This window comes from Propithecus coquereli, unplaced genomic scaffold (genome assembly GCF_000956105.1).
Source record: "Propithecus coquereli isolate 6110/MARCELLA unplaced genomic scaffold, Pcoq_1.0 Scaffold9, whole genome shotgun sequence".
Classification (NCBI taxonomy): Eukaryota; Metazoa; Chordata; class Mammalia; order Primates; family Indriidae; genus Propithecus; species Propithecus coquereli.
In genome coordinates this window covers 1,167,332-1,184,564 of record NW_012155284.1, presented here as the reverse complement: position 1 = coordinate 1,184,564, position 17,233 = coordinate 1,167,332, and the positions used below count along the sequence as shown (strand labels likewise).

Sequence of the window (17,233 nt, the reverse complement as noted above, 5' to 3'; positions counted from 1 at the left end):
AACTTGAGTTGAAGTCCTTCATGCAATTCTTTATTCCAAAGTGGAGCCGAGAACCTTAGATAAGCACCCATTTTCTTTTAGGTTTTTCTAGAGAAGATTTTTAAAAGCTTATTAAAATTCAGCAACAGAATCCCTGTAATTACTTGGGTAGCTGTATTCTAGCAGGCATAACATAGCTCTCTGGGTGGCATAGCCCTGACACTTGTAAGAAAGCAGACCCAGACATGTTCTGTTGGGAAATCCTTAGATCTCCATCCAAAATGCAGTCAGCACTGCACTAGAAAACTTGCTTGTCTCTCTGGGGTTCTGTAAGGCCTACAGGATACTTTCTCCCTAAAAGTTCAAGATTGGAATGTATTGCAGCAATGTGATGGCCTGGAGGCATATGCACAAAGGGCAACTAATTTTTTGTTTAAAATGAAGTGTTATTTATCTGAAGGCACAAAAGTGCTTCTATATTTAAAAGGTAAGTCTCTTTTCTAACCCTCCCACTCTCCTCACCCAAACCTTCGGAGGTTACCACTGATACCAGGGTCTTGGATGTCTTTCCAAATAGATTTGGTGCACATAGAGCATGTGGAGTCACATTTAAACAAATGGTAATGTACATATATATGTACTGTTCTGTACTTTTAAAAATTTAATGATCTATCTTGGTTATTATTCAATATCAATACTTATAGAACTCATTCATTATTTTTTGTGGCTGCATAGCATTCCATTATTTGGTATATTGTAATTTATTTAACCAATCCTCACTGATGGACATTTAAATTGTTTCCAATCTTATACTATTAAAACAATACTTTAGTACATAATATTGCATGAATTTTATTTGCTACATCTCTGACTATATCTGTAAGACAAATTCCTGAAAGTAACATTTCTGGGTCCAAGGTATGTGCATTTTAAATTTTGATAGTTTTGCCAACTTGCTCTTCAGGGATGTTATACTAATTTAAACTCCCCTGCCTCTGGCAATGTTTGAGAGTGCTTGCCTGTTTTATCTACATGTTTGTCTGTACGGCCTATTTCATACTCTTTGATCTTTGCCAATCTGATAGGTTAAAAATATTATCACATAGTTTTTAATTTGCATTTTTCTTATGGCTAACACCGAACGTATTTTTATTGATGTGTATTTCTACTTTAGTGAATTATCTGTATATCCTTCACTCATTTTCCTATTGAGCTGTTGGTGTTTTTCTTTTTGATTTGTTGGAACTATTTATATTTTGAGGAAATTAAAGCTACTTATATATTGAGAAAATTAATCCTTTTCTTTTTTTAATTATTTTAAAATATTATGGGGGTACACATGTTTTTGGTTACATGGGTTACTTTTGTTATGCTTGAGTCAGGGTTATAAATATGCCCATCACCCAGATAGTGTTTATTATACCTGTTGGGTGGGTTTTCATGCATCCCCTGCTCCCCACTCCCCTCTGCTTGATTTTCACTGAGCTTTACATCCCTCTGTGCACATACATGTATGCCCATTGGTTAGTTCCAGTTTAATACCGAGTACATGTGGTGTTTGTTTTTCCATTCTTTAGATACTTCACTTAGGATAATGGCTCTCTAGTTCCATCCAAATTTTTACAAAAGGCCTTAATTCATCCTTCTCCATGGCTGAGTAGTATGCCATAGTATACATATACCACATTTTGTTAATCCACTCATGAAGTGATGGACACTTGGATTGATTCCACATCTTTGCAATTGTGAATTGTGCTGCAATAAACGTTTGAGTGCAGGTGGCTTTTTGATAAAATAGCTTCTCTTCCTTTGGGTAAAGAATCCCAGTAGTGGAATTGCTGGATCAAATGGTAGGTCTACTTGTAGTTCTTTGAGGAATCTCCATACTGTTTTCCATAGAGGTTGTACTAATTTGCAGTCCCACTAACAATGTAGAAGCATTCCTTTCTCTCTGCATCCATGCCAGCTTATTGTTTTTGGACTTTTTAATAAAAGCCATTCTAACTGGGGTAAGGTGATATCTCATTGTGGTTTTAATTTTGCTCTTCCCTGATAATTAGTGATGAGCATTTTTATCATATGTTTATTGGCCATTTGTCTATCTTCTTTTGAAAAGCTTCTGTTTATATCTTTTGCCCACTTTTTAATGGGTTATTTTTGGTTGTTGTTGATTTAGTTGAGTTCTTTGTAGATTCTGGTTATTAGCCTTGTATTGGGTGTATAGCTTGCAAATATTTTCTCGTATTCTGTCGGTTGTTTATTTGCTTTGTTGATTGTTTTCTTGGCTGTGCAGAAGCTTTTAATTTAATCAAGTCCCATTTATTTATTTTTGTTGTTGCTGTGATTACCATTGGCGTGTTAGTCATAAATTCTTTGCCTAGGCCAATATCTGGAAGAATTTTTCTAACATTTTCTTCTACCATTCTTATGGTTTCATACCTTACGTTTAAGTCTTTTATCCGTCTTGAATTGATTTTTGTAAGTGGCAAGAGATATGGATCCTGTTTCACTCTTCTGCATGTGGCTATCCACACTGCACTCTCTTTTCAGTTCTGCCCACGCAGGCTCCCTTGCCTCCTGAGGTTACTTCACAAATCTCCCCTCCATGACCCTTACAACCTTATCAAGTCATGTGGGTACAGGATCTGGCCTGTGGGCCTGTCCCTGGGTCCCCAAAGATCAACCCTGTCCATGTCAGGGAGAAGCCTGCTGGTCCAGAGCTGCCTAAGGAGTGCTCAAGCAGGTTTGATGTCCCTCCGCTTTGGGGTATGCCTTGCTGTGATGGAGCAGCCAGGCAAGCAGTGCTGGGGAGGGCCGGTGATCAGGGAGCTCACGGTCCAAGCACCTCTTAGTCCTCTGCAGGTCTTTAAGAGGAAAGGTTTGAACCCCTCTCTCTGTGGAATCCCTGCTGTGGTGTATGTATGCACCAGCAGGGGGGAATCAGCAGCTCCTGAGAGCTCTAGCTCAATTGTCTCTCCTGGCAGCCATGGGAAGGAGAGGGGAAGGGAAGGGAAAGAGTCTGGATTGAGGAGAGCTAGCACTGTAGTTGTCTCTGTCCCTCTCTCTGGAAGGTAGCCCGCCTGGAATGGTCAGGCTCTGGGATCACACAGATCCCCCGGGACACAGTGGCTCCCAGTGGCTCCCGTAGTCTGGGCCAGAGTTTGGAAATGTTTATGTGGGAATGAGCAAGACGAAAACTGAGGGGCTGAAGCCCCCTGGGGAGGACAAAGACACAGAGTGGGTGGAGAAGCAATATGGCGCCTGCTGTCTTGGCTTGGGTCTATGGTGATGGGAAGTGACCCAAGTGGGCTGGCAGCCTGGTAATTTTGTCCTCAAGAAGCTCCCAGTTCATTGGCAGCAGCAGCTTTTGGGCTTGTGAAAGTAGAAAGGCTCTCCAGCCACTCAGGAGCCTGCTGACTGCCAGCGATGGGAGGGAGGGAGGGAGAAACAAACCGCTCCACCTACCCTTTTTGCTGGACTCCAAGCCTCTTTGGGGGTTGTCCTCTGCTGATGTCTTGCTCCTTCTTATTCTGCTCCGCAACTTCTTCCTGTGGAATCGCTTGTAGGTTCTGGCACTTTTCCCTCAGAGTTACACCTGAGCTATGATTGCTTATTTGTTTGTGTTTTCTTTTTCATCTAAAACTTTTCCTTCTTTCTGAGATGATGTGGCAGCTGGTATCTCTGGTCAGCCATCTTGTCTTTCTAATTAATCCTTTTCTATGATATGAGCTGCACATCTTTCTTAACATTTTGATATTTGTCTTTTGACTTTATGGTGTTAAGAATTTGTTTGCATGTGTTAGAATTTATTAATCTTCTATGAATTCTGGGTTTTATCCTATTTAAAAAGGTACGTATTATATATATTCTCTAGTATTTTCATCTAGCACATTTATGATTTTTTTTTCACTTAAATCTTTATTCTTTTTTTGGTATAATGTGAAGAACATTGTATTTAGACAACTGGAAGAATTTTGGCTGTGAGGAAGTGTTCTGTATTTTATTAGTGGTGTCTGGGTTATAAGAGCTGGACATTTTCTACTAATTTCTCTTCTTTAATGACAGAGTGAAGCAATCTGCTTTGTGGTGATAAGCAGCAAGGAGTCCTGAGAGCTGAAGTATAGGTGGACGTGGAACAATTTTAAATTACAAGATTAATGTCAATTTTTAAGGACCAGGTCAAGGATGGGAAAATTGCCAGAAAGTAGGGTTTGAGATAGTGGTAAAGGCCACTTAAAAAGCAGTCTTAGCATGGCCAAAGCTCCAAGATGAGCATCAACAACAGGTAATTTTAGCATTTGGTGAACTCCAAGTGAGCTATGATCTTTATGAAGGTCTTGAGTTGTTTGTGGCCTTCTCTCTTCAGGCTGCTACACATTAGTTGGTTGACTCTATTTTTCATTGAGTTCAAAAGTACAGTGGTTCTCAACCGCGCTGCTGCATTAGAATCTGCTAGGGAGATTCTGACTTAATTGGTCTGAGGTGAGACCCCAACAGCAGCATTTTGAAAACTCCCCAGTTGATTCTAATGTGTAGCCAAGATTGAGAACCACTGTTAATGCCATCTGTTTGCAATCTCTTTGAGTCAGAGATTACAATACATGCTTCAGTGCTTCCAAACATACACACAAATCACCTGGGGATTTAAATACGGAGTCCAGAGGTCTAGGGTGGGGCTTGAGATTCTGCACATCTAACAAGCTCCCAGCTAATAATATTGTGGCTACCAGTCCCCAGACCACACTTGTGTTGTTTGAGCTTGTTACTCAAAGTGCAGAGCACTGGCCTGTACCAGTCCACAAGAGTCAAAAAGCATGTTTTTGCCATGATACTGCTCTGGCAGTATTTACTTAGTATACTAGAAATAATGCTCAGGTCAAGAGATCTGCTTTCCACTTCCAGCCCTTCCCATAATTAATTAGCTGTAAGACAGGTTTCTTAAAAGTGCTTTAGTCCTTCACCCTCTTATCTCTAAAACAAGAGATTGAACTGGGTAAACAATAAGGTTCCCTTTGTTCTTACATCCTCCCTGCTGGTCCAGGATGTTTTCAGACTCTGTGTGCCTCAGATTTTTACGTGGAACAGCAGTCTGGATTCTGTAGTTAAGACCCTGGCATCCCTCAGGAGCTGGGGCCTAGGTGCTGAGCTTATGATCTATTGGGGAAAGTAAAACTCACAAATATTAAAAATTAAAGAAGAGTTAAATGTTAAATTTTAAGCCATAGTAAGTACAGGAAGAATGCAGGGAAGCTAGAGAGGAGTGTTGATCGGAACAGGGAAAACTTCATTGCCAAGGGGAGATTGGAGTTAACCTCATTTACTGAGCTAGACGGACTGCAGTACTGACATAGGGCAGCAGTTCTCATGCTTTTGTGTTTGCTTGTCTCTGGAAAAACACCCTTCAACACTGAAGAACAAAACATTTTTCTACCTTAAATTAAAACAATGTAGGAGAAAGACTTACTTCTGTGGAAGTAAGTGTTTGAAGGGAAATCAAAATGCTAAAAACTCCTTTTTCTATATTTAATTTTTTGAGACTAATCTTGACTCTTAGGAAATTGATACTGAAAAAATCATTACTACCAAATATAGGCTGAATCAAAAACCCTTTTACACCTCCCTATAGATAATAATAAATAGTATTAGAAATTATCTAAAATGGAAATAAAAGTTTCTTGAATTATAGGTAATATTGAAAATGACATATCTCTATCTTAACTCATTGGAAAAGAGACCAGATAATTTAGATTTTATAACATAGGGGCACAGGAATCTTTGATTCATGTCTTTTGATGTCAAAGGAGATGTATTTTGCATTATAATTAGAATTTTATTAAATTGTATTAGGTCATTAAATATGAAATATCCAATTTCAAATCAAAAGTGTAGTTTATTATATCTCAAACAAGAAGAAGTACAATTAATCGAAGTACGTGCATAAACTATCGACACAGTGTTGCCATCTTAACGGTAGCCTGTTTATGCCAAAAGTGAAGAAGCCTGGAGAGTGAGTGGTGATAAAATCATGAAAAGCGTTTTTCACAGTTTGTTGAGAATGGAGTATTTTTCCTCGCAAGAAGTTGTCCAAAGCCTGGAAGAAGTGGTAGTCAGTTGGTGCAAGATCTGGTGAATACAGTGGATGACAGTCCAGCCTTTGTAGTTTGAGCAGCGTTGTTTGTGCAACATGTGGTCAAGCATTTTCTTGCAAGAGGCCTGTCTCCATTAACCAGTCTCAGCTGCTTAATTGCAAGCATCCTCTTCATTTTGTCCAACTGGTTGCAGTAGACATCCTTTGTAATTGAGTGATTACATGGTTTCATTAAGCTGTAGTGGATAATACCAGTGCTGGACCACCAGACAGACATGATTAGCTTTTTTTGATGAATATTCGGTTTTGGACTGTTTCAGCATTTCACCTTTATCCAACCATTGTGCCAAACACTTGTGATTGTCAAAAAGAATCCATTTTCAACACATGTAACAATACAGTATAGAAATGGTTCACCTTTATGTCATGACAGCAAGGAAAGGAAAGCTTCCAGACGATTTCTCTTCTGACGGTCATTTAATTCATGTGGAACCCATCTATCCAGCTTCTTTACCTTGTCAGTTTGTTTTAAATGGTCCAGTATTGTTGGGATAGTAACATCACACCTTGCTGATAATTCATGCATAGGTTGAGATGCATTCATTTCCACTATAGCTTTCAGCTCATCATTATCCACCTTGGTCTTAGATTGCCCACCTGACTGACTCATTTTCAAGATTAAAAATCACGAGAACTTCTCAAACCGTTAACGTACTGTGCATTCATTAGCCACATCCTTCCCAAACACTTCGTTGATATTTTGAGCTGTCCGTGCTACATTGGTTCCATGACGGAGCTTATATTTGAAAATAACATGAATTTTTGACTTATCCATGGTTTCACAAAAATTGCTCTAAAAAAAAATTTCAATGATAATCACAAGCCAAAATGTGCATTTGAAAGACTGAGATGTCTCTTCACAATAAAAATAAAACAAGAAGTGTCAAAGTGAAATGTCAGAGATATCGACTGTCAAACATAGCACTTAAGGAAGTCGGACATTTCATACTTAATAACCCTTGATAACATTCTTAATATTCCCTTAAGTAGAGGTTGTATGACCAGTGCTCAAATATAGAAAAATACAAAATAGAGTGGTTACCATCATTTGAAGAGTTATATTTAGTACATACAGTTTAGCTCTAAATATCTCTTGAATATCCTAAGAATTTTGGTTTTTATCTTTCTGGCTAGAGTATTTTGAAATTGTGGACTGCCAGTATTTTTTTTTGAAAACACATACCATTATAGTTTTAGTATATATTCATGAGCTGCATAATGAAGTTTTGGTTAATGATGGACCACGTATATGACTATAATAAGATTATAATACCGTATTTTTACTGTACCTTTTCTATGTTTAGATACACAAATACTAATCATTGTGTTACAGTTGCCCACAGTATTCAGTATAGTAATATGCTGTAAAGGTTTGTAGCCTAGGAGCCATAGGCTACACCATATAGGATAGGTGTGCAGTATGCTGTACCATCTAGGTTTGTGTAAGTACACTGTATGAGGTTCTCACAATGATGTTTAATGGTGAAATCCCCGTTGAAGGTATCCCCATTAAATGACGTATGATTGTATTTGATAAATCTTTTATATAATCAACTATTAATTATCTATCATAATAACATAATGAGAATGACAATATAATATGGTAGAATCTATTTTTAAACTATTTAATACAATGTATGTAACTTAATACCAAGATTATTTTGGCTTCAGATGACAGAAAACCCAACCCATTGGGTGAAGCAAAGAAAGGACTTTTTGGAGCCATGTGATTGAAAAATTTGAAGGTAGAACTAGCTTCAAATATGGCTAGTGTAAATAATATAATCAGAATCTGGTCTCTCTGCGTCTCATGGCCTTGCGTCCTCTGTGTTGGAAAGCTGGCTCCATTTAATTACATGATGGCTGCAGAGGGTTTTTTATCTGTCGGATTCAAACCTAGTGGAAAAGAGAATAGCCACCTTCCCTAACCTCCTTAAATCAAATCCTGAATTACATCTCATTGGCTCTGATTGGAGATCATTTGCCCTCCGGAGTCTCTGGGGCCAGCAAGACTGATTGGCCAGATTGAAGTCCCATGCCCGTCCCTGGAGCTGGGAGGCCATGTCTACACTGACAGAGGACAGAGGAAAATTGGCTACTGTTCCAAAAGAAGGAGGAATGGATACTTGATGTAAAACAGCAGCAGCAACAACGACAAAAGTCACTACATATATTTCTCAGTTTAAGCCAATATTAAATTTACGTTGTCTAAATACAAAGATTTCAGCAGTAGAAGACCATTGCAAGGTATACTTTGTGGTTGTATGATGTAGAACTGGAATTTAAAACAATAAATTTATGTACAAAATGTATAACCTTAATGAAATAATTAAAAGTGATAGTACTGGATATCTGATAGCTTACCTTACAGGCAGGATATTAAAAATATTTAACAACCTGGGACAGCAGCATCTACTAATCAGAATGAGTTGGAGCCAGCCAATCAGAACTGGTGCTGATCACAAACAACTAGTGTGGCCTCTGAGTGAGGGCTGGCAGGTTGTCAGCACAACTTACCGGGAGCCATTGTTAAGGTGCTGCCAAAACTCTTAAAAAATGTAGTTTGTGTATTAGTTTCTCAGGGATTCCATAACAAAGTATCACAAACTGTGTGACTTAACAAATTTATTCACTCTCAGTTCTGGAGGTTAGAAGTCAGAAATCAAGCACGGTCATGCTTTCTCTGAAGTCTCTAGAGAAGAATCCTTTCTTGCCTGTTGTAGCTTCTGGTAGTTGATGGGAGTCCTTGGCATTCTTTAGCTTGTAGATGCACTACTCCAATCTCCATCGTCATGTGGCTTTCTCCCTTGTGTGTTTCACTGTATCCAAATTTCCCTCTTCTTAGAAGAAGATTCAGTAACCACTTCTTCCTTAGTTATTATTTTAATTCTGTTAAAATGTAAATATTGGTGTGACAATTTGGTGGAGAATTAATATTTATTGGTATGTGTGTTTGTGCATGGGGAGGTATTACATTCTTACACATGACTTTATTGAATTCAAACAAGTGTTGCCTTAATAAAAAAACAGAACTAACCACAGTGAGATAAACAGCATCCATTAGTATATTTAAAGCAAGTACAAGAACAGGAGGGAAATTCAACTACTGAAGGGCTCAGAAAGCATATCTTGTAAGGAATATTTGCAGATGATGGTAATTTCTTCAGCTCTTTGAAGAACAGCCCCGTGGAAAAGGGTTGAGACTCCAGAGGGCAGAACTAGAACCAGTAAGTTAAAGTTAAAGGGAAACATTTCAGTGCAGTGTAAGACAAAACTTTGCTAGTGTACAAGGCACCAAAATGGAAGTGCCTGTTGTGTAAGGGAGTAAAGAGTGCAGGGTCCTGGAAGTGCTCAGGCAGATGCTGTATAGTTACCTTTTGGGGACATTTTCATAGAGATCTTGCCTTGAAAAAGAAATTGAAATCGAAAGTCCCTTCCGGCTTCAAGATATGATACAAATCCTTTGAAAATTGTTCTCTATGTATACACCATGAAAATCAATATTCATTATATGACAAGATGTTTCTGTGAGTTTAAATGTGATTTAAATACTATTTAAAACTAGTAGACTAGTCTCTTTATCCACATTATCTCATCTCATTTAGTACACTTAGTTTTTCATTGCTCAGTTTGGAACTTATGAGAAGTAGTTTTTAAAATGATGAGTTCTTAAAATAATTGGCATTTTCTCATGTATTTTTTTGGTGATGGCACACAGGACTGTTCTGATGGCTACATGTGCAAAACACACTTTAAAATTAAAAATGCGACAGTGGTGTCACATCCAGGAACATCTGGCCACGGACAAACATGTCTTCCCTTGGAGGTGAGTAGTTTAATGCCTCATGTTCTTCTTTTTAGTTTTTGTGAAGTATAAGTTTAAGAATTTAAATCTGTTAAGTACATATTTTAAAAAATTAACTGCCATCGTATCCTCAGCCTGTTGTAGGGGGATAAGGAGGTATTTATTTTTATAATATTGAAAGCAACAATTGTAGCAAAGTTAATATCCCTTCTGAGTCTATTCAGACTGTAGTGAGCCTTCACACTTTTGGTTTCTCTTGGATCTGAAGACCACAGATGCCGTCTGTTGTCTATTGATTTTTTTTTTCCCTAGTCATATTCCCTCAGGATAATACAGACCTGTCCCTGGGCTGGCTTAATACCTTGCTGGAGATCTCTTTGCCTGGTCTGTCTTTAACCGTTTTTCTCTAGCTCCTTGAAAATAAGCTGGGTCTGGGTCTCATTCCTTAGGGGACTTTAGTCTTGACTTGAAAAACCTTGCTAAATTAAATTTTACTAAGGTGCTAATGGCTTAGTGATTTTCTGGGATATTTTCAATTTTCTTTTTATCAAAATGCAAATAGCCTTATTTTATTACTTATTTAAAAATTGTATATATCCATTGTAAAAATAAACAATAGATAAATCTATAAAAAGAGTAAAAAAAATCTTGTATATACCTGCCCTTTAATAGGTAACCGCTATTAGTCTTTTAGTAAATATCCTTTCATACATTCTGTCATACACAAATATACATACTTGCTTTTTTACAATGAACAAGTACATCATGGACATCTTTTCACGTTGATAAATGCAGATTTCCGTAGTTCTTTTTAATGGCTCCATTGCATTCTGTCCTATGGAAGCACAATTATTGAATAAAATAATTGAATTTTGAAAGAGTGTTGATGGGGATCTACCTGTTTCAACACCAAAGAAGACATCACTAACACTTAAATTCTTAGCATCCTAGTAAAATAGGAGAGATGACTTTTTTTGTATGCAGGAAGAGCTCTTTCTTAGGACCTGTTAAATCAGGCCCATTTGGCAATCAGGTATTAGCCCTCTCTGCCTGTGTATAATGCTGGCCTGGAAGTAACTTTCACCAATGTAATTTGGTTTGTGAGTTATTCCTGAGGGTATTGTGCTTGGTAATAAGCTAAGTGCCCCCAGATGGGTGCTTGAATCTTGATTACTGCTTCATGGTTCCAATAACCAACATCAAAATCTGAAGCCAAGAATATTAGGAAGCTTTTCAATTCATTATATATTAACTTTAAAAAAATTAACATAAAAATGATGATTTAAAAGATGAATTACCAGTTTTTGCCTAACAAGTTGGCAGAGATTTGAAAAGCACTAAAAAGTGGTGTTGACAGTGTGAGGGAACTGACACTTTCTGGTTGATGTTTTAACTTCACAAAGTTTAAAGATGTGCACATACTACGAATAATCTATTCCAATTCTAGGAATTTAGCCTCATAAAATATAAGTTTTTCCAACATTTTTTATTTGCAACATTTTCTAACAAATTTCAAACATATGGAAAAGTTGAAAGAATTTTGCAGTGAATATCCATATACTTACCACCTAGATTCTACCATTAACATTTTGCTGTACTTGGTTTATCATATATTGATCCCTCTATCCATCTATCAATACATCTTATTTTTTGATGCAATGTTTTTATGTAAAAGTAAGTTGCAGATAAATATTCATAATAAGAAATGTAAGCAATGATTTGCCTGCAAGTATTTTTATCTCATTATTTATAATAGGAAAAAAGTGAAAACAACTAAAATGTACGACAGTAATGCATTGGTTAATTATGGCACATCTCTATGATGGATGCAGTTATTAAAAATGATCTTCTAGGTGACCATTTAATTACAAGAATTAAATGTTCATATTAAGTGAAAAAAAGGTAGATTATGTGGTATGAACAATAGAATCCAAATATTGTTAACACTTTTCCAACTATCCATTGACTATTATGATTTTAAATCATTATTCTTTTTTCTTTTTTAATTTATCTCTTCAAAAAGTGAAACCCATAACTCTTCTCTTACCCCTTTGAAATCCCTGGCATTATTTTTGCTTGGTCCAGTGATTTCATTTGGAGTCACCGTCCATTCTTGTAAGCTTCCTTTACTGCTGTAGCTCTAGTACGCAGCTCACTCTCTCCCTTCCCAAATAACAGAGGAAGATTTTAAATGTTACCTCTGTGAAAACACTGTTAAGAGAAGAAAAGACTGGGACAAAATATTTTGCAAATCTTATTTGTAACAAAGACTTGTTTCCAGATTGTATAAAAACCTTTGAAACTCAATAATAAGAAAAGAAGCAGCTTGATGTTTAAAAACGGGTAAAAGTTTTTTTTTTTTTTTTTTTTTTGAGACAGAGTCTCACTTTTTTTCCTGCCTGGGCTAGAGTGAGTGCCGTGGCATCAGCCTAGCTCACAGCAACCTCAGACTCCTGGGCTCAAGCGATCCTACTGCCTCAGCCTCCCAAATAGCTGGGACTACAGGCATGCGCCACTATGCCTGGCTAATTTTTTCTATATATTTTTAGCTGTCCAATTAATTTCTTTCTATTTTTGGTAGAGACAGGGTCTCGCTCTTACTCAGGCTGGTCTCGAACCCCTGAGCTCAAACAATCCGCCCGCCTTGGCCTCCCAGAGTGCTAGGATTACAGGTGTGAGCCACTGCGCCCGGCCAAGAAACGGGTAAAAGATTTTAACAGACACTTCATCAAAGAAGATATGGGGATGACGATAAAAATATCCTCAATATATTTATTCACTAGTGCAAAAAGTTTTAAAACCACAATGAGATGTCACTGCATACTTACGAGAATGAAAAAAATGGCAATACCAAGAGCTGACAAGATTGCAGACAACTGTAACTCTCATGCATTGCTGGTGGGAATGCAAAATAGTGCAGGTCTACTGGAAAACAATTTGACCTTTTCTGGAAAAGTTAAGCATATACTTATTATATGACCCAGAAATCCCATTATAGGTATTTATCTAAGAGGAATAAAAACGTATGATTATATAAGTCCTGCATGCAAATGTTTGTTTATAGTAGCTTTATTTCTTATCACCCAAATCTGGAAACAATCCAAGTGTCCTTCAGCAAGTACCAGGATAAACAAATTGTGGTGTATATTCCGTTGTATACTCTTGGGCAGACAGAGAAACTACTGATTCCTTTAACAACATAGATGACTCTCAAATGCATTTTTATTAATATATGTGAAAGAAGTTAGATGTGAAAAATTATGTACCGTATAATTGCATTCTATGACATTCTGGAAAAGGCAGAATTATAGGGACAGATATCAGATTAGTGGTCTCCAGAGGTTAGAGGTTGGAGGGCATGGACTGGATCTAAAGGAGCAGCATGAAGGAATTTGGGAGGTAATGGAACTATGCTGTATTGTGACTGTAGCGGTAGATAGATTATGTCTTTGTTAAAAACCCATGGAACTATGTATCACAAAGAATAAATTTTACTGTTTGTGATTTTTAAAATTAAATAAAAAGTGCTTTGGAAAATTAAAAAAAAAAGTTCAGAATAAGACAGTCCAGCATGCCATCTTGGTGGATCTCCCACCCCTATAGCAGAAATAGTAATTGACAGATTACATATATTTATACAAACATACACATATAAAACTTAGAAATAATTTCCCCCTTCCAATCAGATAAGATTTTCTTACCTGTTTTTTTCCCCCCTTTTTAGTAACTTTTATTCTTGTTCTTTCTTTTCAAGGATTTGCCTTAAAAATATATGTCCTTTATTTTTCATTCTTATTACTCCTCAGACGTGTGCTTATTGTTTTTAAACAGATTGCTTCCTTAGACTGTAAACCCCATGGAGGTAGGGCAACTTAGTGAATATCTATTATGTGATTAAATCTTCAGATTTATTTGGTCACCCTTAGAACCAGCTCTGATATCTTTGTATTTTGATATAAGCTGAGTTATCAAGTGAATTACTTAGAATTGATTGAATTCCAAATGAGTTTAGTTTCTACTAGAACATGTTTTTTTAAAACAATCAATTTACATAGAAAAATTAACAATGTTTAACAAGAGAGATTTGCAGTGACTTTTTAGTAGTTTATGTTTCTGAGTTGTCATAGGAATGGAATCTGGTGATAAGCCCTTCATCTTGCAGTCAGCTACAGTGTTTTATTTTTAATTATTTGGTAACTCGTAGTAAATTTAGACTGCCTAATTTACTCAGATTATAACAACAGCACAATTAGAAGAAAGAGTGCTAGACTTGGAGTTAGAAGTTGTTTTGTAGCTTTCTTGGCCACTTACTAGTAATGTACCCTTGAGTAAACTTCAGTTATACTGGCTCTGCTTACTTGTTTCTTTTCATTGTATCTAATAAGCATAAAGTGCTATTATTATTAATACTAATAATGCCATACGTAGAATTATTTTTTTATGGCTATCTCATAATTATGCAATAAGCATGATGTGAACGGAGAAATAGGAAGGGGCAGGAAGGGAGCAGAGACTCTGTGACACTTCCATTCTTACCATATTCTGTTCTTGCCTTTTAGAGGTTGGGAATAACCCCTAAGTGGGAAGATAACCATTATTGAACTACTAGCCGGAGTATCTCAGAGAGTGGCACAGACACAATTGCGAATGACTCTCACTAAAAACTAGTGGTAGACCATTTAGGGCATTTAAAGCATTTCATCTGAACTGCATATTATAAAGTCTCACTTTCCTAGATCAATATTGGACAAAATTATATTTTTCTCCGAAGTTCTTTCTGTCTTCATCATAGATTTGTTGATAACTTTTATTTATTCAGAGGTATGATTATAGGTATGGTGATTTGAAATGTGTTAGTTTTTCATTTTTAAATACCTCAGAATTAATTTTTTTATCTTAATAGTACTGTTTGTGACATCAGTAGAAAATATGACAATTTAGATACATATCTAGGTGGAATGTAATTAAATGAAGAACAGCCATCTATTGTTTGTCTCAAAAATGCAATGTACTGCTGACACTTAAAAAAATTCAGTATTTAAGCAAATTTCCTGGAAAGGATTGAGTATGCTCATGATAGAAGAACTCAAGGGACATCTAATCCTAATTTGTGAAAATTATCAAATTCAGCTGTAAGGGTATTTATAGGATATAATCTGTCAGTCATGAAAAATTATCGGTAGTTTTGTGATAATTAATGAGCTTCATGACCTTTTAAGCAATTGTGTAAAACAACATTATTTTTCATTTTCAACCATCACTTATCAAAAGATCCTTCAACTCTGTGCTGAAGGGTGATAAACTCTTAGTAACTGCTGTCCTTGGTATCATGAAAATTGGGTTTAGGTAAAATACACCATCTCTTGATCTTAAAAATATAATGATCAAAGAGCTACAATAATTTTGATATGTTTTTCTTTTAAGTTGATAGTTAATTGTATTTGTAGATAGTTGAACAATCTTACCAAAGGAATGTAGGTAAGTGAAGGAGTGGATCTCAAGCTTGAGGGATGGGCTTTTGTGGAGTTAGAAAGCACTTCTGTTTGCTTAGCTCACATCAGTATTTTTATCAATGACTTTAACAGATGATTTTTCAACAAACATTTGTGTAAGCATTCATGCTTTCATGTATTAACATTTTAATTCTCACAAAATAATACTTATTATGACTATTATTGACTCCCTATCATGTGCCACTTTACCTAGTTGCTTTATTGTCTCATTTAATCCTCACAGACTTCTATGACAAGAGATATTAATATTCCTAATTTGTGGATAAGGTTAGTGAAGGTGGATGAAAACACAATTGATAATAATAATAATAACAATAGCGATAGTAATAGTAAAGACAACAGTCTAAATTTATTGAGCACTAACCATGGGCACTGATCTAAGTCATTTGCATATATTAATTCATTTCATTTTATGATATGGATACCTTTATTATCTTCATTTGACATATGAGGAAACTGAGACACAGAGTTAAGAAGCTTGCCTGAGGATAATAGCTAGGAAGTGTTAAGTTTAATTCCAGAGCTCACGCTCTTAACCATTATATGAGGTTATTGCTTTAGTGGGCAGCAGAATCACCTTGAGGGCTTGTTGAAACAAATTGCCAGGCTCCACCTTCAGGGTTTTTGATTCCTAGGTCTGGAGTAGGGCCTGACAATGTGCAGTTCTAACAGGCTCCCAGGGGATGCTGATTTTGCAGGTCCAGGGACCACACTTTGACAATGACTACACTACTCGATGGTAGAATGCATAGAATAAATACGATGCTGCACAGCTGAGAAGATTCATTAGTATCATGCATGCCAGAGTCAATATTGTAGTCATCTTGATGGCATGAAGGGTGTCTTGGGTTGGGATCACCAGAAGCAAAGACTGAGATGGGATTCCTGCTCAAGTGACTTATAAGGGATGTGTTCTTAGGTGAAAGCAAGTGGGGGAATCAGGACAGGGAAAAGGATAAAAGCTAAGGAAGAATGTGTTCTCAGCTAGAGGCTAACTTCAGTCTGATCTCTTAGTAAGCTCCAGAGCACAAACCATACCACAGAATTGGTCTCACTCTGTGTCACCGGGTATAGCTGTTTGTGCTCTGTGACAGTCATTGGCTTATCAGTCAGTCATTAGCTGAAGTGCAGGTGGACATCGCCTCCCAAACCAGGTAACTCTAGTTTTACTCAGTAATTCTCTAGAGAAGGGCGCTGCTCTGAGTTATTAGCCAACAGTCGCAACAGCTGGTTTTGGATAGGTGCACCAGCCTTAAGGGCCATCCGGTCAGGGCACCAACAGCATCACTACCAAAGAGTACTCTGAAACCAACAAAATGGAATCTATGAAGAAATATATGTGTAAGGTCTGCATTTAAATGAAAAAAGGAGGCTTGTCTTGAAAGCAGTTTTTTGAGGACGAGCTGTGAGTTTAGTTGACCACAAGCTCAAGATAAGTGAAAAGAATCCCACAGATGCTAGAAAAACTAGGAACTTAAGCTACATTAATCAAAGCGTAAGTGGACCTCAAATATGGTCTGGGGATTCCTGGGGGTCTCAGAAATCCTTTTAGGGGGTCCACAAGGTCAAAATTATTTTTATAAGATGTTAAAAATATTAAGATGTTATTTGTATTTTTAACTGTCATCCTCCTCAAGCTTTCCAGAGGCTACCTGATGTGTGGTACTGTAGCAGAGTGAATACAAAAGCAGATGCAAAAGTCCACCTGTTTTCTATTAAGCCAGACATCAATTGATGCACTTAAATCTATTAAAATAAAAAAGGAAAAAATACTGAGGGATCAGAGAG

General features: G+C 36.8%; 1 protein-coding gene across 1 annotated transcript in view; it reads left to right on the top strand.

The window, feature by feature from the left end:
* ATG10 (autophagy related 10) overlaps positions 1-17,233 on the top strand; it is a 266,695-nt gene that overhangs the window by 56,937 nt on the left and 192,525 nt on the right. Inside the window, exon 2 of the mRNA XM_012664569.1 lies at positions 9,846-9,953. Coding sequence (XP_012520023.1) covers positions 9,846-9,953 — 108 coding nt within the window. The remainder of the gene's footprint in view (positions 1-9,845; positions 9,954-17,233) is intronic.